The 21,556-nt window shown below is 35.6% G+C and overlaps 3 protein-coding genes and 1 long non-coding RNA gene across 5 annotated transcripts; 1 reads left to right on the forward strand and 3 right to left on the reverse strand.

The window, feature by feature from the left end:
* Positions 1 to 2,885: 2,885 nt before the first annotated feature.
* Positions 2,886 to 5,720, reverse strand: LOC7479843 (probable CoA ligase CCL5). Its single transcript, XM_024606964.2, has 4 exons — positions 3,751 to 5,720; positions 3,554 to 3,621; positions 3,380 to 3,482; positions 2,886 to 3,297 (listed from the first exon to the last, which is right to left on the reverse strand). The coding sequence occupies exons 1-4, from the start codon at positions 5,158 to 5,160 to the stop codon at positions 3,175 to 3,177; spliced, it is 1,704 nt and encodes a 567-aa protein (XP_024462732.1). The 5' UTR covers positions 5,161 to 5,720; the 3' UTR covers positions 2,886 to 3,174.
* A 4,826-nt stretch (positions 5,721 to 10,546) lies between these two features.
* LOC127905629 (uncharacterized) lies at positions 10,547 to 12,032 on the reverse strand. The gene is made up of 3 exons (XR_008059825.1): positions 11,888 to 12,032; positions 11,705 to 11,801; positions 10,547 to 11,005 (listed from the first exon to the last, which is right to left on the reverse strand). It is a non-coding gene; the product is annotated as an uncharacterized LOC127905629 (long non-coding RNA).
* On the forward strand, positions 10,587 to 14,958 carry LOC7479845 (malate dehydrogenase [NADP], chloroplastic). Its single transcript, XM_002311020.4, has 14 exons — positions 10,587 to 10,759; positions 10,852 to 10,945; positions 11,357 to 11,443; positions 12,031 to 12,115; positions 12,482 to 12,663; positions 12,760 to 12,830; positions 12,948 to 13,038; positions 13,129 to 13,203; positions 13,329 to 13,430; positions 13,555 to 13,677; positions 14,053 to 14,121; positions 14,205 to 14,273; positions 14,508 to 14,561; positions 14,641 to 14,958. The coding sequence occupies exons 1-14, from the start codon at positions 10,587 to 10,589 to the stop codon at positions 14,692 to 14,694; spliced, it is 1,329 nt and encodes a 442-aa protein (XP_002311056.2). The 3' UTR covers positions 14,695 to 14,958.
* A 706-nt stretch (positions 14,959 to 15,664) lies between these two features.
* LOC7494918 (NAC domain-containing protein 78) lies at positions 15,665 to 20,004 on the reverse strand. Of its 2 annotated transcripts, XM_024607300.2 has the most exons (7): positions 19,482 to 19,619; positions 19,235 to 19,281; positions 18,839 to 19,116; positions 18,544 to 18,738; positions 16,644 to 17,153; positions 16,447 to 16,564; positions 15,665 to 16,257 (listed from the first exon to the last, which is right to left on the reverse strand). In XM_024607300.2, the coding sequence occupies exons 2-7, from the start codon at positions 19,239 to 19,241 to the stop codon at positions 15,854 to 15,856; spliced, it is 1,512 nt and encodes a 503-aa protein (XP_024463068.2). In that variant the 5' UTR covers positions 19,242 to 19,281; positions 19,482 to 19,619; the 3' UTR covers positions 15,665 to 15,853. The 2 variants fall into 2 exon arrangements, with proteins under 2 accessions (XP_024463068.2, XP_024463067.2); XM_024607299.2 differs by lacking the exon at positions 19,235 to 19,281 and having other exon boundaries at positions 19,482 to 20,004.
* Positions 20,005 to 21,556: the final 1,552 nt, after the last annotated feature.

The raw sequence follows: 21,556 nt of genomic DNA on the forward strand, positions 1-21,556 counted from the left end.
ACTCACTCTCCAGAGTACCTGGAAAATCACAGGCCACAAACACTATTTATGCCATCAAAATTAGTAGGCATTCATGGTCGTTAACTTCAGGGCCCATGGGATTAGTCGAGGTACGCGCAAGCTGGCCCGGACACTCACGTTAAACTAAAAAAAAAATTAGTAGGCATTCTTCTCATGTCTTTCTACAAAATAATCCATAAATTAATGTGAATAAATTGTTGTCAAATCACATGTATCTAGCTCCCATTATACTTCTCAATCCCATAGTACTCTACTCTCAGAATACCCGGAAAATCACCGGCCACAAACACCCAGTACCAACTCGCAGTCCAGGATTGTCCATTTGCATTGCATGCTACCTAGCCATGATCATATCCTCGACCAAAATGGAAATGGGCTATCGTCAAATATTTCTGACTATCAAGCAAGTACTGTGAATGAACCGCAATTTCCAAGCACTTGTGCATTTGAAATGCACAAATAGATTAGGTACTGTATAATTCGTTGTTTATTATGGCGACATTTGTCAACAATGGCTGGCTGAAGGTGCTCTCGAATGTTCCTGATCTCCAATAGCAGATTGGATGTTAGAGAATGCTTGTTCAACGCACAACCAGGGAGATAGAATTGGTTTGGTAGAGTTTTGAGTGTGGAGATAAAAAAAAAAATTAAAAAAAAATATATTTTTAGTTAAAATTGTTTTGAGATTATTTTTTACATATAAAATAAATATTTTAACTTTTAAAAAATTAAGATTTAAACCGTAATTACACGTGGAGATCAATATAAAAAGCAAGAGTTATTTAACTAATTACATAATTTTTTTATTTTTGGATTGGAAAAAAAATAAGCCATTACCGCACAGTGTATTGTGTGTAAGTCATCCACAACAATTGAAACAAGTATTAGGGATTCTTGATATGAATGATTTTAGGGTATGATTTTTAGAGATTAATTTCCAATTGATTTCTATGTCTACTTGCTAACGAATTCGTCCAAATAATACATATATGTGTAGAAAAAACTCCTCCTTTTATAGGGAATTTAACGAAAAACTTTGTGAAGAGTTTAGACCAAAAACTCAATTAAGAAATTTGAAATATCAAGAATTTAACTGAAATAATTAAAAGATTGTTTGATGACTTAATTCGTCACGCGCGGGGATAAATTTTTATTCTTCTTTACTCTTTTTCCTCGTCTTAATTTTCGCTATAAAAAAGATACAGCTAGTTACAGTGTTCGATTTTTCATTTCAAAGAATCAACGCCGTCTAATCCATCGTCGTCGTTACCCTACATTTCCTCCGATCAGATCCACATACATCCTCGATCTGATCTACAAACGCCCCAGATTTCCTCTTCAACTTCAATCCAATTAAGTTACGTGTCATTTCTCTGATTTCCTTATTCTGCCTCCTTTTTATTTGCATTAAATTAATCTTTTAATTAATTTTACTCACTGGATTATTTTAGTAGCCCTAATTAAACAGATTTGTATGGAAACAGAGGAGTTTAAGAAGGAAATCAAGTTAATCAATAAACACGACCACTTGGTTTCCGCAATTAGATTATGGCCAGTGGGTTGATTAATCAAGGATTGACAATTGACAATTAACATGGGGGGAGAGTAAAAGGGGGTGGCGTGCAATAAATATGCATTAATTAGCAGCTAGCAGGTTATCCGCGCATTCCCGTTGGCAGTTGCTGTTGGTTATAATACTCACTGTCGGACTTTAAAAAACAAATAATAATAATCTACAAAGTAAATTTGATAGAAATATAGAGCTTAATTATCTAATAATTAAAAGTTAAATGATGAAATAATTCAAATTATTTTAAAAATTAATGATAAATTTAATAGAAAAAAAATAAAAAAATAACAGAGTTCAATTGAAGGATAAAATTTTATAGAAAGCAAATAGAGACTCAATTAAATAAATATTAAAAAATAAAATTAAAAAAATATAAATTAAAAAAAGAAACCGGATGAATCTCTTAAAACTAGATTAATTTTTTAAATTTATAACCTGTAAAATCTCAAATTTAAAGTCAACCTGATTTAAATTGACTGAAATGAATTACTTATTCAAGTTTGTGTAATACCCGAAATGAAAAGGTTGAGTTCAAGTAAGCTATGATTATTGTCCTACCTTGCCTGAACCGACAAGAAATATATAAATAACCTGAAAGTTTGGCAAAATTACTTTTATACAGAGTCTATATAAATAAAAAGTTCAGGTTTTCTCAAACTTTCATCTCTAGCCTCTCCAGCCTCCTCTCCTCCCTGCCCTCCATATAGTTCCCTCTTACTCTTTTCTCCAGCAAAAGATCTAGCAACAATTAAATCAGAGTAGTGACAGTTCCTGCTCCTAACAATCTTGATTTCATTGGTGTGCAGGATGTAGAGACCCCAATTGAATTATTATCTCCCAGCACACCATAAATTTCATTGGATATCATATAATAAACAATTAGTTTTTATTTAATTTGATTTAATATATCATATGTTTTATTGGAAGAGAACCGATTCTTGGGATGCATTTCTGAGACCTATATTTTGCTTTGCTTTGTTTTTCTTTCCGATGACAAGTGAATATGCAGTTTATGTTGACTGCGTGCGTTTTGTTTGCATGTTGGCGATGTTAAAGGCTCTCCAGAAGCACTCAAAATTCTGTAAAATTTCATCCAGCTTGCTTCCGTTTTCTTCTATATCTGACATTCTTATCGAGAATCAGAAGTTGTCCCTCCAGTAATCTTCTCTTTGGGTTTTGCCGTAAATTTTCCTCTATCGTGGGGAAACTATGAGATGAACAACAGGAAGCTGTCTTCAATAGAGTGTGAAGTCCGGGTGGGTAGCGGATATAATCTTGGAATTATGACTCGTAATTTGACAATAAAAGATGATGGTCGCAGGTTTCAAAACCATTTTTATTTCATCTTCAGATACCATCACTGCGTCCTATGTTACCTTACACACATGTCTAATCATCCAGAAACCATATTACAAGACCGGAAAAAAAAAGTTTCAAGAACTATTTTCTTCTAATTACCTTTTATGAGGTGTTCCTGCTCTGTCTTTCCAGTTAAAATAAATAGGCAGACAGCCCATTTATATAAGGAGGGATGAATGTTCCTTCATTTCTTGACCCACTAGCAAGTAAGAAATAGAGGGAAGTTACAATTTCGAGGTAATTTGTTGGCTGTGTGAAACAAGCTCCTTCCTCAAGATTTTGCCCGCAGCAGACTTTGGAATGGCGCTGATGAAACCCACTCTTCTTACTTTCTTGTATGGGGCAACCTAAGATTTTCATGCAACAAGATCAGAAGAGTGCAATCTTAGAGTCTACTTTAAGTTAAGGGGAAGAAGTTATCAGATCAACCTGATTAGCAACAAATTGAATGACTTGTTCTTCAGTGAGTTCCGAACCAGCTGCTCTCACCACATATGCCATTGGTATCTGTCCAGCTTCTTCATCTTCCACACTGCAAAATGTGTTAATATATTTAGATAGATCTCAGAGAGGTAAAGAGAGAGACGTGAAAAGACAGCTTACGGTATAACTGCTGCATCAAGTACTTGGGGATGACCCAGAAGAATAGCTTCCAATTCTGCCGGAGCCACCTGCATTTAGCACCAGATTAAACGAATCCCCGAATTTGATGTAGAAAGGAGCTTGGTTTTGGATTGTTGGGAGAGCTAAGCTTTTCGCTGAAACATGATGAGAATCGATGAAAAGGCAGGCTGAAATACCTGATACCCGTTATGCTTGATCAGCTCCTTTATCCGATCAACAAGATGAAGAAATCCATCTTCATCAAGATAACCCATATCACCAGTTTTTAGCCACCCATCTGGATCAATTGTTGCAGCCGTAGCAGCCTCATTTCCCAAGTACCCTTTCATTATAGTAGGACTCTTTAACCACAGCTCTCCTTTTCTACCGGGTGGCAAAGCTGATCCTGTTTCAGTATCCACAATCTTAGCACTGAAAGTCGGCACTAGCCGTCCACAAGAAGCTGGGTGTTTCTTAGCCTGCTCATCAGAGATGAAAAACGTTGCTGCAGCACAGCTTTCTGTAAGCCCATATCCTTGCCTTAGCTCTACCCACGGAAACCTTCGCCTAAACTCATCAGACAATTCCTTGCTCAACGGGGCAGCCCCAGATCCCACCCTTCTTAAAGATGACAGGTCACACTTAACTTTGCTGCCATTCTTCACAAGCCCAAGTATCACTGGAGGGACAGCAGGTATGTTATTAATTTTGTAAGCTTGAACAGCATCAAGCATTGCTTGAAAATCAAATCTTCGCATCAGAACGGTCGTAATCCCTGCACAAAATAATCCTAACCCAAAAAATGCAAGGCCGTAGATGTGAAATATAGGGATGAAGCACAAGAAAGTGTCATTTTGCGATGAAGTTGCAAAGACAGACCATTTGAGGAGTGTCATAACGGCTATAAAGTTTGAATGCGTTAATATCACACCTTTGCTTGTGCCAGTAGTACCTGAAGAGTATAGTATAGCTGCAGTGTCTGATTGAGTTATACCGACCTGTGGTAACTCGAGCGGATCACTGTATTCAATCAGTTCTTCGACAGAAAGTGAATCGCCATTCGACTCACGAGTTGTGACTAGTGTAGGCACTCCAATTTCTAACAACTTATGCAGCTCCTCTGGTGCTGATATAACAAGTTTAGCACCCGAGTCCTGTATCTGTTTAGAAATTTCTGATTTTGTGTTGACGGGATTGGCAGGACTCAGGATTGCTCCAATGGAAAATATAGCGAGACATATAGTCGGATACAAGATTGAGTTTTGTGACAGAAGAAACACCACATCACCTTTTCGGACTCCTAGGCCATTGTACAAGCCTGATGCAAGGGCACGGATGGATCGATGGAGCTGTGAGTAGTTGACTTGGTGGTTGGTGGCCAAATCAATAAGGGCAACTTTAGTCTGAGCATGATCAGGATGAGGGAATTGGGAAAGCACATAAGTGGAAGTGTCTATGTCGTGTCTGGTGGGGATTTGGAAATTCTCTCCGAGCTGATGCAATGAGTGGTAAATCCCGGTTAGTAGATCGAAACCACTCTTGGATTGGGCAGTGCCAGCTTCCTCCTCCGTGATGATTCTAGTCGTCCACGATTCTTCGACAGACATTTTTTGGTGAAATTTACTAAGCTACAGACAATGTCCTAGACTGAACCCTGCGATGCATAATGTCTATATAAGCAATTGCTATTTATACAACTATACAATGAACCTAAAAGAAAATGAGTTTTCACTGTTTGTTACTGTTGCTCAGCCTAAATTCATTTTCTTAATTCTTATTTTTTTTAATGACCTTTACTTTTAATTCAAAAGGCATGTTACTAATAAAAAAAAAGTATTTTGGTAAAAACAAATATGAAAGAATCGGATTTGGTGGAGTAATTTTTTATTTGGATAGATTATGAAAGCTTACCTAAAATATATTGCCGGAAAATTGGTTATGACATGGAATATTAACATTTGTAAAACTTATTGTGTGTAAATATATATAATATTAATCTATTTAATATTATATTTAGGAAACAAATGTTTTTCGTATTTAATTTTATATTTTTCTATCCAATATTATTATGTTTTTGTAGTTTTTTCTATTTAAAGGGGATAATTTTTCTAGTATATTTTTCATATTCAATATTATTAGAGTTTTCTAGTTTTTTTATATATAAAAAAATTGTTATAATCTTTAACAAATGAAAACTTAAATGAATAAAAACTGAATATTTTATAAACGAATTCCTCAACATGTAAACCATATTTGAACCTGGACAATCAACATTGGTAAACACGTCGACGATTGACGTATTAGCCGGCTAGAACGATATGATCAACTAAATGGATATAAGAGACGTGAAGTCATGCGTCTTTATCACATGCCACGGAACCTTGTCTTTCTTCTGAAGGCTTAATATACTGCTGCCGCCCAGAATATAAAGAAGTTAAGTTCGATGAAAATAACAAGACAACAGGCTAGTTTACACTTGTGAGAGATCACTTCATCAGTACTACAGAGCCATATGGACCAGGTCTTGAAAAATTCGTTCTTGTCCTCTTATTTTTCCAGGTGGGAGTTTTAACTTTTGAGGACCCAATACTGGGAAAATGTCAAGGCTTTTAGCATATTACATTATTTCTCAAGCAACATAAGTAGTGCCTAAAAGAGGGCAAAGACCACCTTGGAATTACCCTTTAGTCTCCATCGATAGTCCTTAATCCTTAAAAGTTTGTTTCCAAAGATCTAGCTAGTTGTCTTGTTCGATAGGCGGAATCAAGTTATTACTCTGCTTCCTTGTCTATCAGCATTCTCTACTGAGAAGAAACTGTCCACCCACCAGTGCTTGTGTGCTAGGGAGAGACCGAATAAGACTTGCAGTCAAACGAATTAATGATATTAAAGCTTGATTCTGGGAGGTTATGAAAGATGTCTATGCCTGCTCAAATCATTATCAGAAACCGAAGGGGCCATTTTATCCAAGGATTAAGAAGAAACTGGCACACCGACTAGTTTTCTTTTTGGTGTTGGACCTGTACAAGTGCCCCATAGAGACATAAGATCCTAACAAAGTAACAATAACATTAGCTAAAGCCTTTTCCACTTCTTAGGATACTATAAAGTACTACGCAACATGGAATCTTTCCTTTTCTTTCCAAGTTGATATGAAAGGTCATCTGAACGAGAAAGTAAATAGCATCCATTTCTTAACTTTTATTAATTTATTGAATAGAACAGGTTGACGAACTGTTGGAATTGGAGCTGAAGCTGTTCCATTCTGGTTCTCGAGACCTCTGCTTGCTCTTCAGGTCTTGTTTCGGTACCGTTTCAGGCAAAAATGGCTTAACTGTTGCAGAAGGACCACTGTACTCGAATCTCAACCCAATTTCAAGTTGCTTTGGTTTAAGAAGCTGGGGGTTCAAAACGCCTGAGCATGGATCAACTGCAAGACCACCTGTAAGATAGCAGGATAGGGACTCGCTGGAGTTTGTCCACAGATGGACTCCTGAACTCGGCACCTCAATAGCTTTATTCAAGTCAAGATTCTCGGGCTCTGACTCTTTAACCTTGCTTGACAACATGGACTCACCGCTGGAGTTTGTCCACGGATGAGCTCCTGATTTCTGCTCCTTCCAGCGCTCGTCAAGAGACTTGAGCTCTGGCTGTTTAAACATGAACCCATCATGACTTGAACAAGGTTTGCCATCTATCATAATCAAACCCGTATGAAATTGGGGTTCAATTCCATCATTATGGAGTTCTGGGGGAACAGCCATTTTTATTGTCTCTTTAACTCGAGAAAGAAAGTGTTGGCTTGCTTTTGGTTTCTTAAGATCATAACTTGATAAGCCTTTTTATAATGATAGCAGAGGCTAATTAAGCTCAATCCGCTCCACATTTTACATTTTTTCAGGAACAAGATTCTCTTTTTTCAGTTTTCAAATTGATATGGAAGGTGAAGATGCACTCCTATCTGTGTCAGAATCGAATAAATAATTAAGGTGAGACACTGATATTTAGCATCGAAAAAGTAACTTGTATCAAAATTAAGGCATGAGCTGGATTCAAATAAGGATAAGTGGAGATCAAGAACCTCAAATATATGTGTTTTTCCAACGGTGTTGATAATTGATGGGGTTTCTATCTATTTGGAGTGTCTAAGTTTGAGAATCTTTGGCTTTTGAGGTTTTTTTTTTTTTTTTTTTTTTCAGAAGGCAAAACGTAAAATTCTGCAAAATACTTTAAAAGTTTTTTGGAATAAAAAAAATTAAAACCTGCAAAACAAAGCTATTTTAAGTTTTATTTAAATAAAAACATTATAACAGCACATATTACTAATCACTTTTACGACACAATGTAAACACTGTAAAGATAGAAAGATTTACACAGAAAAAAAATAGAGAGATGAAGATGAAGAAAAACAGAGAATGACTCTGTTAAACAGAGAATCACTCTCTGCTTTTCTTCATCAACAACTGTTTTTTTTTCTCGTTTTTTTTCCCTTTTCATAAAATTAAGCAAGTTCTTTGAAATGTTCTTAAAAGAGTCTTTTATTTTACCATCTAAGATTCTTGGATCTTCTGTATTAGTTCTGTAGTTGTATTTGTCTGGCCTTGATAGAATCCAAAGGCCAAACAATCATCAATCCCAACACAACCTTCCCTTCTTTGTTTTTTTAAGGAGAGGAAAATAGACAAAATCATAAAATTGTGTTGGCAGTTTAAAATTAGTTTGAAAATACATAAACTCGTCATATCGAGTAGAACACCCTGTACTTACTCGGAGATAGGAGGAGCTGTCCCAATAATGATTTCACCTTACTTTTGGATCTATGAATTGAGCAAGCCCAAGAATATGGGCCTGTACCGGTCCATGTTGAGTGGAAAGTTGGTCCAGCAAATTAACAAAGCAGCCATGAGCAGCAGGCTCCTGGTCCCTCGTCCTCCATAGTCCAACCTGCCAATGCCCCTGGCAACAATACATCCCTTCGACCAGAAGAAAATTAAAGATTGGCAAAAATCTTTAAATGGATTAAAAATTAAAGCATGAATGATCGTTACACTATTCACCGTGTTTTGGAAATTTCTCGTTGGATTTTTTTTTAATTAATGTGGGTGTTAGGATTAATTTGCATGCACCTCGACTAATCTCACGAACCTTGAAGTTAATAATTATGTAAAAACTGGTGACATTTAAGGAACAAATCTAAATCCTAACTAGTTAAAATATACCCCTCAAGATTTTTCTCATTGGATTCTTAATACATTGGGTAGTATAATATGTCTTAAATAAAATAATAATGACTATAACCTTTATGTTATAAATTGGATAATCATATCTAGATTAGTGTCCATGTTACCTATGTTTTTTAAAAAAACACTGAAACAAGATTTTATCATATATTTTTTCAAAAAAATATTAGATATAGAGAAATATATTATTATAATTTTTCTATATTTTTTAGTGTGTTGACCTAACACGTATTATTATTAAATACATCTTCGTAAAGGTGTGTTGAGTCTGGTATTCGATAAATCCAGTTGTTGTTAGGTCTAGTCAAACCCAAACCCAAAAGTTGATGGGTCTGACAACGTGTGCCATACCTAAACAGCTTGGCTTGATGCACTACCAAGCTAATAGGGTGGGCTTGTCGTGCATTATCCAAGGGTGTTGAGCTCGATGATTTACCAATGATTTTTGTCATCGCACCCCGGGTATAGCGGATGCACTACACTAATAGATTTAAACATAATACCTATATCTAATGTTATTAATTCTATAGATTTTTACATAAAATCTTATAAGAATTTTCATCAACCATAAGCTTAATTAAATAAGTCCATGCTTAATCAACACCATTATATGTATTAAAGTCTCTCATGACTCGTCATGTCTCTATCTTTTAGTTAAATAAAATGAGTAGAATACAACTCATAATATAACAAAAAAATATCACAAAGATAAAATTACATTATAGTCTTTTCTCTTTACAAAAAAACAATACTCATAGGTTATAAATACTCTATTATTTACTTTATACATATTTGAGAATATCTCTTTATAATATTATTATATTTTATCTATCTAAAAAAATATTTACTTCAACATCTGAGAGTTACCACATTCACCAAAAAAACCTTTTTGTAGGTACAAGCCACCTTAACCTATCGATCACTAAATATAAGTTATCAATCACCGTAACTAGAGAGAATAAATAACATTTCTAAGGCTAATTGATTAACTAATTATCAACCCCGAAACTCTGTTTCGAGACTACTTAGTTTTTTAAACATCATCACTTGATTTAATAAATACTATATTATTTTTAAAAAATAATATTTTAATAAATTAGTTAAACACATCAATTTATGATTTTTTTAAGACAAAAATCACTATAAAAAACATCCATTGTAAATGAATTTTTTTTTATATGCTTATTTAAGGAATCCAAATCCAATAAAATGATCCAAGAAAGAAAATTTACAGTGTACTTAAAACTTTACCATGTGAGGAACATTCAATACCCTAAACTTTACTAAGCTACATGACATATTGGCATCCATTCCCAAGTTGATTTCTATTGACAATTACCTTTTTACCTCATTTTCATCAGTATATGCTTGGTAAAAAAAATTGAGAATAAAATTGAAGCCAACCAATGTTGGTGAGCTTGACTATTCTCTCACATGGTAGAATCCAAGTAGCAGCAGACATCCCCAATGGGTGCTCTGCGTAAAGTCTTTGATTATTATCAAGAAGTAGATAGATTTCATGGATTACATTTTGTAGCCAGGTGTCATATGCATGGCCTTATACTACCCTCTCTTCTCTTCAAATACTAATCACCACCCCTTTCTCTCCTTTTTTTCGTACTTTTTTCTTGTTTCCTTCTTCTTCTTCTCCCTCCAAACCACAGCCTCTAATTTAAAACCCTTCACCCTCTGTCTTTCTCCACCATTGCTCTGAGTTCTCTCTTAAAACCCTTCTTCACTCTCTCTTTTTCTCTATCTGGTTTTTTTCTAAGCTTATTTTCTTCACTGCTACCATGTCTGTGGCTGACCTAACCACATCCCCTGTTACTTCTACATATACAAAGACAAGCAGTCGCTTACACTCTCCACAGCTTTCTCTCTCATCAACCCGTCTCTCTGTTCACTTTAGTCGCTCGCCTAGACCTAACCCTCGAGCCCAAAACTTCAAGATCACTTGCTCTGTCAAGTAATTAAGCTCCTCTCTCTTTCTCTCTTCTTTCTTGATGCACGCATAATTAGTTGACTTCCTTTTACCGTGTTTCTTTCTTCTTTGAGCAGTCAAGTTCCAGCCCCAGTTGCAGTTCAGACTGAAGAAGCCAAAAGCAAGTCTGAATGCTTTGGTGTTTTCTGCCAAACATATGATCTCAAAGCTGTAAATGCTTCTACCCTTCATGATATTTGTGCGCATGCTTACGTCTAATGCAATTATGCTCTGCATATTTTGATCATGTTTAATTAATATGTTGAATAAGTTAAGTCTTTTGGGGCAACTAGCTCTTATAAGACATGAATGCACAGTTGCTGTTTGTAAATACGAGCTACAATGTTAGTTTCCTTTCTTTTATGTCTGTTATTAGTAAAATTTGCACGGTTTTCTTTCAAACTAAACTTTATAGATCTGTCGACTTGAATTTTTTATTGAGTTAATAAAACACAAAGGTGGCTAAATATTTCTATGATTTGTCAGTTATTTACAATTTGTTGTCTTTTCATGTATCCTTCTTTTGTTGTCTTTGCTGTTGGATTTATTTGGTTCATGTCGAATGGATTGATATATATACAGGAAGAGGAGACAAAATCATGGAAGAAATTAATTAATGTAGCGGTTTCAGGTGCTGCTGGGATGATATCTAATCACTTACTTTTTAAAGTAAGCAACCATAATTCTCTCTCTCTCTCTCTTTTTTAGGATCATATGATGCCGATTTTTCCCTCTCTGGGTACAGAAATACTCTCAACTTGTTAGTGAACTAGTGAAAGCATTTATAGAAAGCTGTTGCATAAAACTAAAAGGTCTGCATTTGAAAGGGGACTTCTACTTATAATAATGTTCAGAAACTCAAGAAGTAGCCACGATAAGGAATCTAAATAAACCAACTGGAAGGTGTTTTAGCTTTGATGAAGGGCATACCTGGATGTTCATCGTGTTTCGTTACATATTGGATTTAGGATTTGGAAGAGAATGTCCGGGCTCTGTTGTGGCAGTTACTCTTGTTTTCTCTAAATGCCTGGTAGAAGTGTTTCAAATGCTAAGGCAAATGTGAATAGATCATTAATTTCTGTAAAATCTCTAAATCATGCCCTGATAATTCACCTTCATCATGTTGAATGCCACAGTAGCATTCGTTTGCATTTGAATTTCTGGAATTATTTCTGCAGGCCAAACAAATGTTCTTTATGAACGTTAATATTTATGCTTGTATCTGAATAGACCACTGACTTGTCCTCTTATCCCAGCTTGCATCTGGTGAGGTTTTTGGCCCAGATCAGCCAATTGCGTTGAAACTACTTGGATCTGAAAGATCATTCCAAGCTCTTGAAGGTATTATCTTGAGTATATATTCACATAAAAATTTTAGAGGATCAGATATAAATGTTTTTTCTATCTAGCGAGCGGGTAATCAGCATATGCATGTATCTTTCACATAGATCAAAATTCTTGATGGATTTCCATGCGTAGAGACTAAGACACATGATTATATCAATCATAAAGAAAAGGACTTAAAATTCCCTGAATCTAATGCTCATAAAAGAAACTGGCATACTTTTGGAGCAATCCTGGAAAGTCATAATTGAACAGATATAGAATACATTTCATTGTCTTTGAACGCATGATGAACTTCTTGTAATTTGGAATGACAATTCAGATTTCTCCATGCTCTTCAAAATGTTGTCTTTGTACAAGCAGGGGTAGCAATGGAACTTGAGGATTCCTTGTATCCATTGTTGAGGGAGGTGAGTATCGGAATAAATCCTTATGAGGTGTTCGAAGATGTAGAATGGGCTCTTCTGATAGGAGCAAAGCCGCGAGGGCCTGGGATGGAACGTGCTGGCTTATTAGATATCAACGGGCAGATTTTTGCTGAGCAGGTACGTTCTTCATATTCACATCTTGTAATCTTTTTTTTTTTTTTTGTCTTTGCTGCTGTTTTTTGTTTTTTATAGTCTTTGTTTTAAACATGATAGGGAAAGGCTCTCAATGCTGTTGCGTCTCGTAATGTCAAGGTGATAGTAGTTGGCAACCCTTGTAACACCAAGTAAGTACAGATATTGATGCCACCAATCTAGCTTATGTGGTTACCTTTGATTCCTCTCACTGCTTATGTGGCTCCCTTTGATTCTTCTCATTGTCATCTCGTTTCTTCTTGGTGCAGTGCATTAATTTGTTTGAAAAATGCTCCAAACATACCTGCAAAGAATTTTCATGCTTTAACAAGGTTGGATGAGAATAGGGCAAAATGCCAGGTAACTATTGATCTTGAATATTACCTTTTTCTATAATCAGCGGAAAACATCCCTCAAGCCAATAAGCTAAAGTGGTAATGATTTTTGCAGCTTGCCTTGAAAGCAGGTGTTTTCTATGACAAAGTGTCAAATATGACGATATGGGGCAATCACTCAACCACTCAGGTTACCTTTGTTTTCTTTTTATTATTACTATTACTATTATTATTATTTTTTGTGTTGAAAGGAGTGTGCTTGCGTTAAATTCCTCTGGTCTATTCCGAAATGTATTCCTATAAGATTTTCTGCAGGTTCCGGACTTTCTAAATGCTAGAATCAATGGTATACCTGTCAAGGAGGTTATCAAGGATCACAAGTGGTTAGAGGAAGAGTTCACCGAGAAGGTTCAGAAGGTAAGACTTGTAAAAACATCCTGAGATTTACAGAACAAATAAACATGACTACTGGAATGTGCAATGAACCAGCATGGTAATTGTGGAAACCCAATTGGGTGTATACTTGTACTTTGGTTTGCAGAGAGGTGGAGTGCTGATTCAGAAATGGGGACGGTCTTCAGCTGCATCAACTGCTGTGTCGATTGCTGATGCCATGAAGTCCCTAGTAACTCCCACCCCTGAGGGTGATTGGTTTTCTTCTGGAGTAAGTTCATGTTGGGTTGGATGTAGAGCATATGTTTTCCCTTTTGTGCTTTTGCTTTTTATGCAAGTTAAGAACCAGGCTGCAATTTCTGAAGCATCATACAGTTACAGATTGTCATTTATACTTTTACACACAGAAAACACTAGGAATAGAATTCTGGATGCGATTTGATTAGGTTTACTGTCAATCTTGCAATGAAATTTATTCCTCATTTTCCCTGCCTTTTAAAAAGAGTAGTTCCACGCTTATTGCAGATTGTAGCATCACCTCTATGTAATGATCAAAGATCTTAATGAAATATTCCAGTGGACATCCTCATTTGCTTAAACTTGCTTCAGTTGCATCTCCATTCTCATAATTTACATGAAAACGCAGGTTTATACCAGTGGGAATCCTTATGGTATAGCACAGGATATAGTTTTCAGCATGCCTTGTAGATCAAAAGTAAGTTCTCTTTTAGAAATTTCCTTCCTTCATACATATATATGTTGAGTACCGCTGCTACAAAAATAGTTTGCATTTTCCAGGGAGACGGTGACTATGAACTCGTCAAGGACGTTACATTTGATGAGTATCTTCTCAAGAGAATTGCTAAGGTACACGTTCATTGTACAGATTGAGAGTCCGGTGAAGACATCACAAGCATTTGCGAGAATGATTGCAGTGATTTTGTTGATTGTGTCCTCAGTTTTGGATGTTCTACTTCTGAAGACAACATGATAGTTTCCTATGATTTGATTGTTCCTAGCAATGTACATTAAGACGCACGCATGGTCACCAAGAATTTACACACGTGGACCAGTTTTTTATGTTTTGCCGTCATTTTGCAGTCTGAAGCTGAATTGCTAGCTGAGAAGAGATGTGTGGCCCACCTCACAGGAGAGGTAGATGTCAAACTAATTACATCGTTGCTTCCTTGTGCTGATTCTGCCCATCAATTACTAACTATTCTGCTCTTTTCAGGGTGTTGCATTCTGTGATCTACCAGAAGACACGATGCTTCCTGGGGAAATGTAATAAAAGTCGCTCACAGTTCTTGCTTGCTGGAATTCTTCTTACAGCTACTGAAATGGAGCTCGTGGAATAGAAACCAGATGATGTAATTAGATCGTTACTCAAAATGATCCGGCACAGCCTTAGCTGGTAATACCTCGTAGTATGTCCAGTTTGTAACTTTTAGTTTACAAATCATTGCTGTTGTTGGGTCTTGAAGATCCGATGGTCATTGCAAGATGTACTTTAATATTTCCTTTATTGATATAGATACTTGTGCTTCTACAATTCTATGTTTTAAGATTGCGTTTGTACAGTGGTTAGTTTCCGATATAAAAAATATGAAAAGAACAAACATAAGAAAAAAAACGTGTTTAATTGAAAAAACAAAATTACTATATTGAAGATTGTTTTTACAAAAAAAAGAATTAATTAAAAATACATTAAAGTATTTTTTGTTTTTAACATAACACATTAAAACTGATAAAAATACTAAAAACAAATAATTTAATGTTTTTTTTTAAAAAAATAAACAAACTCACTCTAACCCGTAATAAAGTGTTTAACTTTCCCCGACAAAAAATGACAATTTCCCACCCAAAGAGGCGGCCGAAGAGTTAAAAGCTGCACTAACTACAGAGAACTACAGCTAGTAATCAACGTAAAGGATGGAAAACAATCATCCAATTCTAAAGGTGTTGAGAAGTGTGCTTGAGATTATTTTAAATACATCAAAACAATCTTTTATTAATTTTATTTTTAATAATAACACATTAAAATAATCTAAAAACACTAAAAAAAATAATTCAATTAAACCGCAATGCCAACATACATGATTGCTGCACCATAGGCCATCATCTTGATTTAGAAATAGGACTTGGACGGTAAATCACCAAACAACGATTAATGCAGCCCATGCATAAAAGCCAGTGAAATTCAGAACAAATAACCAAGAAGTGCGGTTCAAAAAAAAAAAAAAAACAGTAAGTAGGCATTGTGAGCAATTTCATATGATTACAGTGAAATGAAGTCAAGCATGAATAACAATCATAAAGTAATGGTTTATCTTGATGTCAAGCTGTCCTAATAGATCTATATGGAATTAACTAACAACAAATCCCTAAAATACTCAACCAAAAAACAGGATTTGGGCACCTCTTAGCCAACTCCATTCACCTTAGGTTTACTTGGCACAGATACAGGTCCCAATTTTATAACTTACAGAGAGAATTAGGACCCAAAAGAACATCAAGAAGAGCCAACCCCGTGACACCACAGACTCTGCCTTGCCTGAGAATAAGCTAGTCATCGGCACCCAACTGGCAGGACCACCTTCTTGTTGTGGCAAACCAAAAGAAAGGATGACATCAACATTCCCATTCTTGCCAAATGACCACTCCGTCCCATTGCCACCTAAGCTCATGTTTTCTATTCTTATCACACCAGCAGTAACATGAATTGAGCTGGAAGATGCTGACTGTAAGCGAAGAGCAGCATCCTTGGAAGGGAACTCGGAAGCAAGTGCAGGGGGTGCAGGAATTTTCCCCAACATGTGACTGGCCTGCTTGATGAATGGATATTTGAAATCTGCACCATAAATGAGATACAGAAGAATGAGGCCAGAAAAACAAGGAAATGTCAAAAATAGTGGCCAGTGGGCGAAATTGAGTCCAACTGAATCATGTAGATCTATCAAACAAATCTAACATCCCTAAACGGATACAGGTTAGCAAACCATAAAGAGCATTGATGAAACAAACCGGAATCTAAATTTACCAGAATCAAATTCCATAGCCTCTGGCTTTTGCTTTGATGAGGATGGACCAACATTGCCATGTGTTTCTAATGGTTTTTGGATTGCCTTCAACACTTCATCAGTTCCACCCTTGACATCCTGTTATGCAGTTACTAATTAATTGCCGCATGCAGTTCAATCAGTGAATTAAGCAATGAAGATTTGAGTAAATTCTTACCTCTTGGGGAGGAGGTTGTTGATTGGAAACAGCAGTATCACTTGCAAAGATATCAGAGGGATCAAAAGACATATTCTCATCATCAGCATCAAAGAAATTGAGGTACTCTTCCAGCATGTCAAAACCTGAGGAATCTCCGCCAGTCTCTGGCTCCACAGGATTTGAAAGATCATTAGCTTCCAGGAAAAGTCCTTCACTCTGTGGAAGATTATTGAGAGCATCCAAGTATGATTCATCAAACAAATAATTCACATCAACAGCATTCACATTATTCATTGGCTCCGCGTTGTTGTATTCATTTTTGACTGCATCCGTCTCATATTGCCCAGGTAAGTCCAAGTTTTCTTCAGCTGGCAGAGATGGACCATGTCGATTTTCAGCCCCTCTTAACATGGGCTTTAGATCATCTTCACTGAAGTCTCTGGGCTGCTCCACATAGTTGCTTGCTTCCCCATAGTAGAAGTTTTGTGGAAGGGCAGTATTTTCAGATGTAATTCCAGTGTCGAAATTCTGGCCAAAAAAAGAAATAGAATAGTGAAAAATTTAATTGGTGGTGAGGCCTTTAATCATGAAATGCAAACATAATGGATTAACGGATGAAAGCTGGGCAGAGGAGCATGGATCACAAGTAACGCTGAAGAAACAGACAATGCTTGAAAACACACCCACAACAGATTTATAGATCTTCACTATGGAAAAAACACATGACCAACACAGCATATACTCTAAATAAGACAAATCAACAAGTTGGAGGACAAATATGTTTAATCTTTTTTACCATAAACCAATAATAGAAAAGGTGAGCAAACATGGACAACTTAGTGATCCAAATTAACAGCCAGGTACTGAGATTCTAAATAGAAAGTGAGTCCATTTGGGGGAATATGGCAATACATCTGAGAACAAGTAGTCCCCGACGAATATATGACAAGCCTAGGTGCAATAACCAAGATTGCCAAGCACAGAAGTCAAGGAATAAAAAAATGCAACATAAAATGACATAGCTTAGCGATCCAAAATACAGCTAAAGCATGGTAACTCTTATTAGGAAGCTAGCCCTTCAGAGGAATAACGTGAGAAGTCTGATGACATATTGACCCCAGAGAGCATGTTACAGAGACTAGGTGCATTAGTTTGCAACTGCAATCAATACATAGCTGATCAAAAGGGGGGGGAAAACACAAGGAGAACCGGAAAGTAGATCCTTTTTTCTCAGGAGCTTGGAGAGAACTTCAAGCCTCAAAGAAAACACCTTGAAAATTATCAGATGGCAAAAATGACTTCAAGCTGTTGTGGTCATGTAAAAGTGGCAATCCTTTTATACAAAAAAGTTACAATGACTTAAGCAAAGTGAGAAAAAAAAAACTATCATTAGAAAATAGGACTGCCGAAACAAGTTAAAAGTTTTAATATAGTCCTCATCAAGGACAGAATTGACATATACACATGTGAGATCAAGCACTTCTAGATTAAGAACTTGTATCCAGATTTCTTATTACCCTGACAAAATATGCATTCTATGATTTTGAAATTTTAACATATATTACTTGGAGTTTAAAATGATGACAACTTTGCTTATACAATGTACAGAATAAGCAACATTTGGTACTACCACTTATACAAGCAACCAAATGGCATTCCATGCTTATGAACTCCCTGCAAATACAAAGATTCGGTACTGCCACCTAAACAAGCAACTAAATAGCATTCCATGCTTATGAACTCCCCACAAATACTTTTGTTAACTTCTTTGCATGTAAATGTTTTCATCCGCACCTCAAATTCATAGAGTAGGTCTAATAGATTTTCTTAAATTTATGCATTTCTATACTGAGATCCATTTAATTTCCAACCAAACAATTCAAAATAATTTACCACAAGTAACTATACAAGTACAAACCTGGCCAAGCTCATTCATTTCCAGGTATGCATCATCACCAACTGGTGCTTCTTCAGTCAACACCATCTCTTCACTTGGCAACAGAGGCACTTCATCATCATCCCATTCCTCCTCAATAAACGGTGCCCCATACTGCTCCCCATTCTTTGGTCCTGTCCCGCTCTTTTGGAAAATCCTGCAAAGCACAAAAGCATCCTTCCCCACCAAAAAACACAAGACAATCAACACAAAAAATCCCAACAAATTTACAATAAAAATAAAAGCTTAGACATTTTTTCTAAGATATCAATCTCACTTGAGCAATTCCCGCTTTCTCCAGCTCCTCATCAACAAGGCGGTACTCATGCATTACCCAATTAGAGCGCTGACCACGTGGAGCTCGACCCTGATGGTACACAAGGGTCTTCTTCATCCCCACAACTTGTGAGTTCTGACGAATAGGCCGATCTTTCCCAGTCGTCTTCCAGTAACCTTTCTCAGTAGCACGATTCGTCTTAGACCCATTTCCATACTTCTTATCCAACATGCTAAAGAAATACCATTCTAAATCCCTGCTCTTCAACTTCGACTTATCTACAAAATCCACAAACCGAATCCCCACATCAATAATAATCATTGATTAATAAGCCACCATTGCAAGACTAAATTATAATCGCCAAACTTAACTTTTAACTTAATTAAATCACTTTACCATCCATAAACCCCAGTCAAGACAAGCTAATAAAGCCAATTACTTGCCTATCAATAATTATAAGAACCCAAGTCAAATTTTAATTCAAAATCAAAACATAATCAAGCTAAATCACTAGCTAATCTACGATTAAACAAAAGAAAGGCATCAACTGCTTCACAATTAAGAAAAAATCAAAGAATTTATGTAATTAGGGAAAGAGCTAGACACGTGGATCTAAAGAGAGAAAGTTGTAAAAAGTTGCGACCTGGAAGATCCCACGGCTCAGATTTATAAATATCGGTGACGGAGATGGCGTCGAAGCGGAACGGTTTGTTAGTGACCTTCCGTTTAAGGTAGTACCGGACAAGTTCCTCATCGGTCGGGTGGAATCGGAACCCCGGAGCGAGTGAAGTTGCAGAGTCACTACGGCCCATCAAAATCCAAACGAGAGTTCGTTTTAGGGTTAAAAGAAAAGACTAAGTAGTTTTCAGAAGAGAATTTTAAAGAAAAAACCGAAATTCTTAGGGTTAGGGTTTATATGCTTCAATCGGAATCTGAAAGTTGACGAGAGACAGACGAAGGAGAAGCCATCATTTTGGCGTCAAAAAGTGAGTGTCTTTCTTTTCTTTCATTTTCTATTTAATCACAAACAAGGAGTTGATTTTTTCGAGGAAAATTCGGAGAGGGAAAAGCTCTAGCGACAAGGAGAGGAAAATGTGAAGTATCGCTTGATGGCAATGTGGCGGTTTTTGACGGGCTAGTTTGGGTTTAGAAAGTGGGACCTATTTGCTGAGTTGAGTACGTGGCGTGTAAACAAACTGAAGCGTGGGGAAATTGAGATTGCACCCGCGAATGGGGCTTTTTGGTAGCTTTTCACAGTGAATAATATATTTTTTTATTTTTTTAAATTTATTTTTAATTATTGATATATTAAAATAATATTAAAAAATTAAAAAATAATAATTTAAATATAAAAAATTAGTTTTTTGAAAAACGCTTTTAAATGAGAAAACAATCGGGCTGTGAGGCAGGTGTTAGAGTACTGACGCAATTGCATCCGTCAAGGTAAGGAGAGAGAGCGAGAGGAGCGAGGGGGTGGGGACGAAATGACGGTCATGTCCTTATGGTAGGCGTGAGTTTTACTGATTCTTTTCTTGTTCTGGAAGGAAAATCTTTGTTCTTGTTTCTGGATTCTTCTATTTATTTTGTATTTTGACTGGACTTTACAGGGTTGTATGTTTATGCGTCTATACTGTATCTCATTATTATTTTAAAAACTTTTTTTTGCTTGAAATTATATTTTTTTATTTTTAAATTATTTTTATGTGTTGATATTAAAAATATTTTTAAAAAAATTAAAAAATATTATTTTAATATATTTCTAAATAATTGTTTTTAAAAAATATCTATTAAATTATCTAATATTACATTAAATTCACGTGATAGTTAATTATTTTCCGTTGAAAAAAAGAAACCGGTAGTTGCATCTGTTTTTGTCTCATACTCATAGCATCCAGCTCCAGGATTGATTTGACCCAAAATTTACATCATATGTTAAATAAGTTATTTGACAAATCAATCAAAGTTATGATTAAAAAACAAAAATAACAGTTATTGACTAGAGGATGTTTGAGTACGCAGTCCAATTGTACTTTTTCAAAATTTTAATTTTTTTTAAATTTTAAAATTACTTTAATATATTAATATTAAAAATATTTTTTTAACATATTTTTAAGTAAATATACTTTAAAAAATTAACTACTGTTCTAAATACGGACTTGGCAGGTTAGGATGTATTTCCAAGTTATGGGCTAATTTGCAAATATTGAGGAAAAATTTACCAATTCATCCTGGTAAAAAAAAGTTAGCAGTCAGATAAAAAAAAGAATTTACAGTAGCAAATCCATGACACCCCCGCTTGGCAACAATAACAATACTCAAACTGTTGGTTTTGAAATGAGTGATAGTTTGGGTTATTAGAGAATAATTTAAATTATATTTTGAAATTTTATCTAATAATTTAAGTTATTAGGTTGAGATGATTTTTTAATATGGTATTAGAGCCTTGATAACCAAGCGGTCACGAGTTCTAATCTTACCATCTCTATTTATTTGATAAAAATTAAACATAAAATAACATGGATCTATGTAAGTTTCAAGTTTAAAGGGTTTTTACTTGAGGAGGTATATTGGAGAATAATATAAATCATATCATGGGATCTCACCTAACAATTTAAGCTATTAAGTTGAGATGGTTCTTTAACCGCCATGTAAAAAATTCATCAAAATTTAACTCTCATTAAATTAACTTGCAACATGAATCCCACACAGGTGAGAGCA

The sequence above is a fragment of the Populus trichocarpa genome, chromosome 8 (genome assembly GCF_000002775.5).
Source record: "Populus trichocarpa isolate Nisqually-1 chromosome 8, P.trichocarpa_v4.1, whole genome shotgun sequence".
In the NCBI taxonomy this organism is placed as follows: domain Eukaryota; kingdom Viridiplantae; phylum Streptophyta; class Magnoliopsida; order Malpighiales; family Salicaceae; genus Populus; species Populus trichocarpa.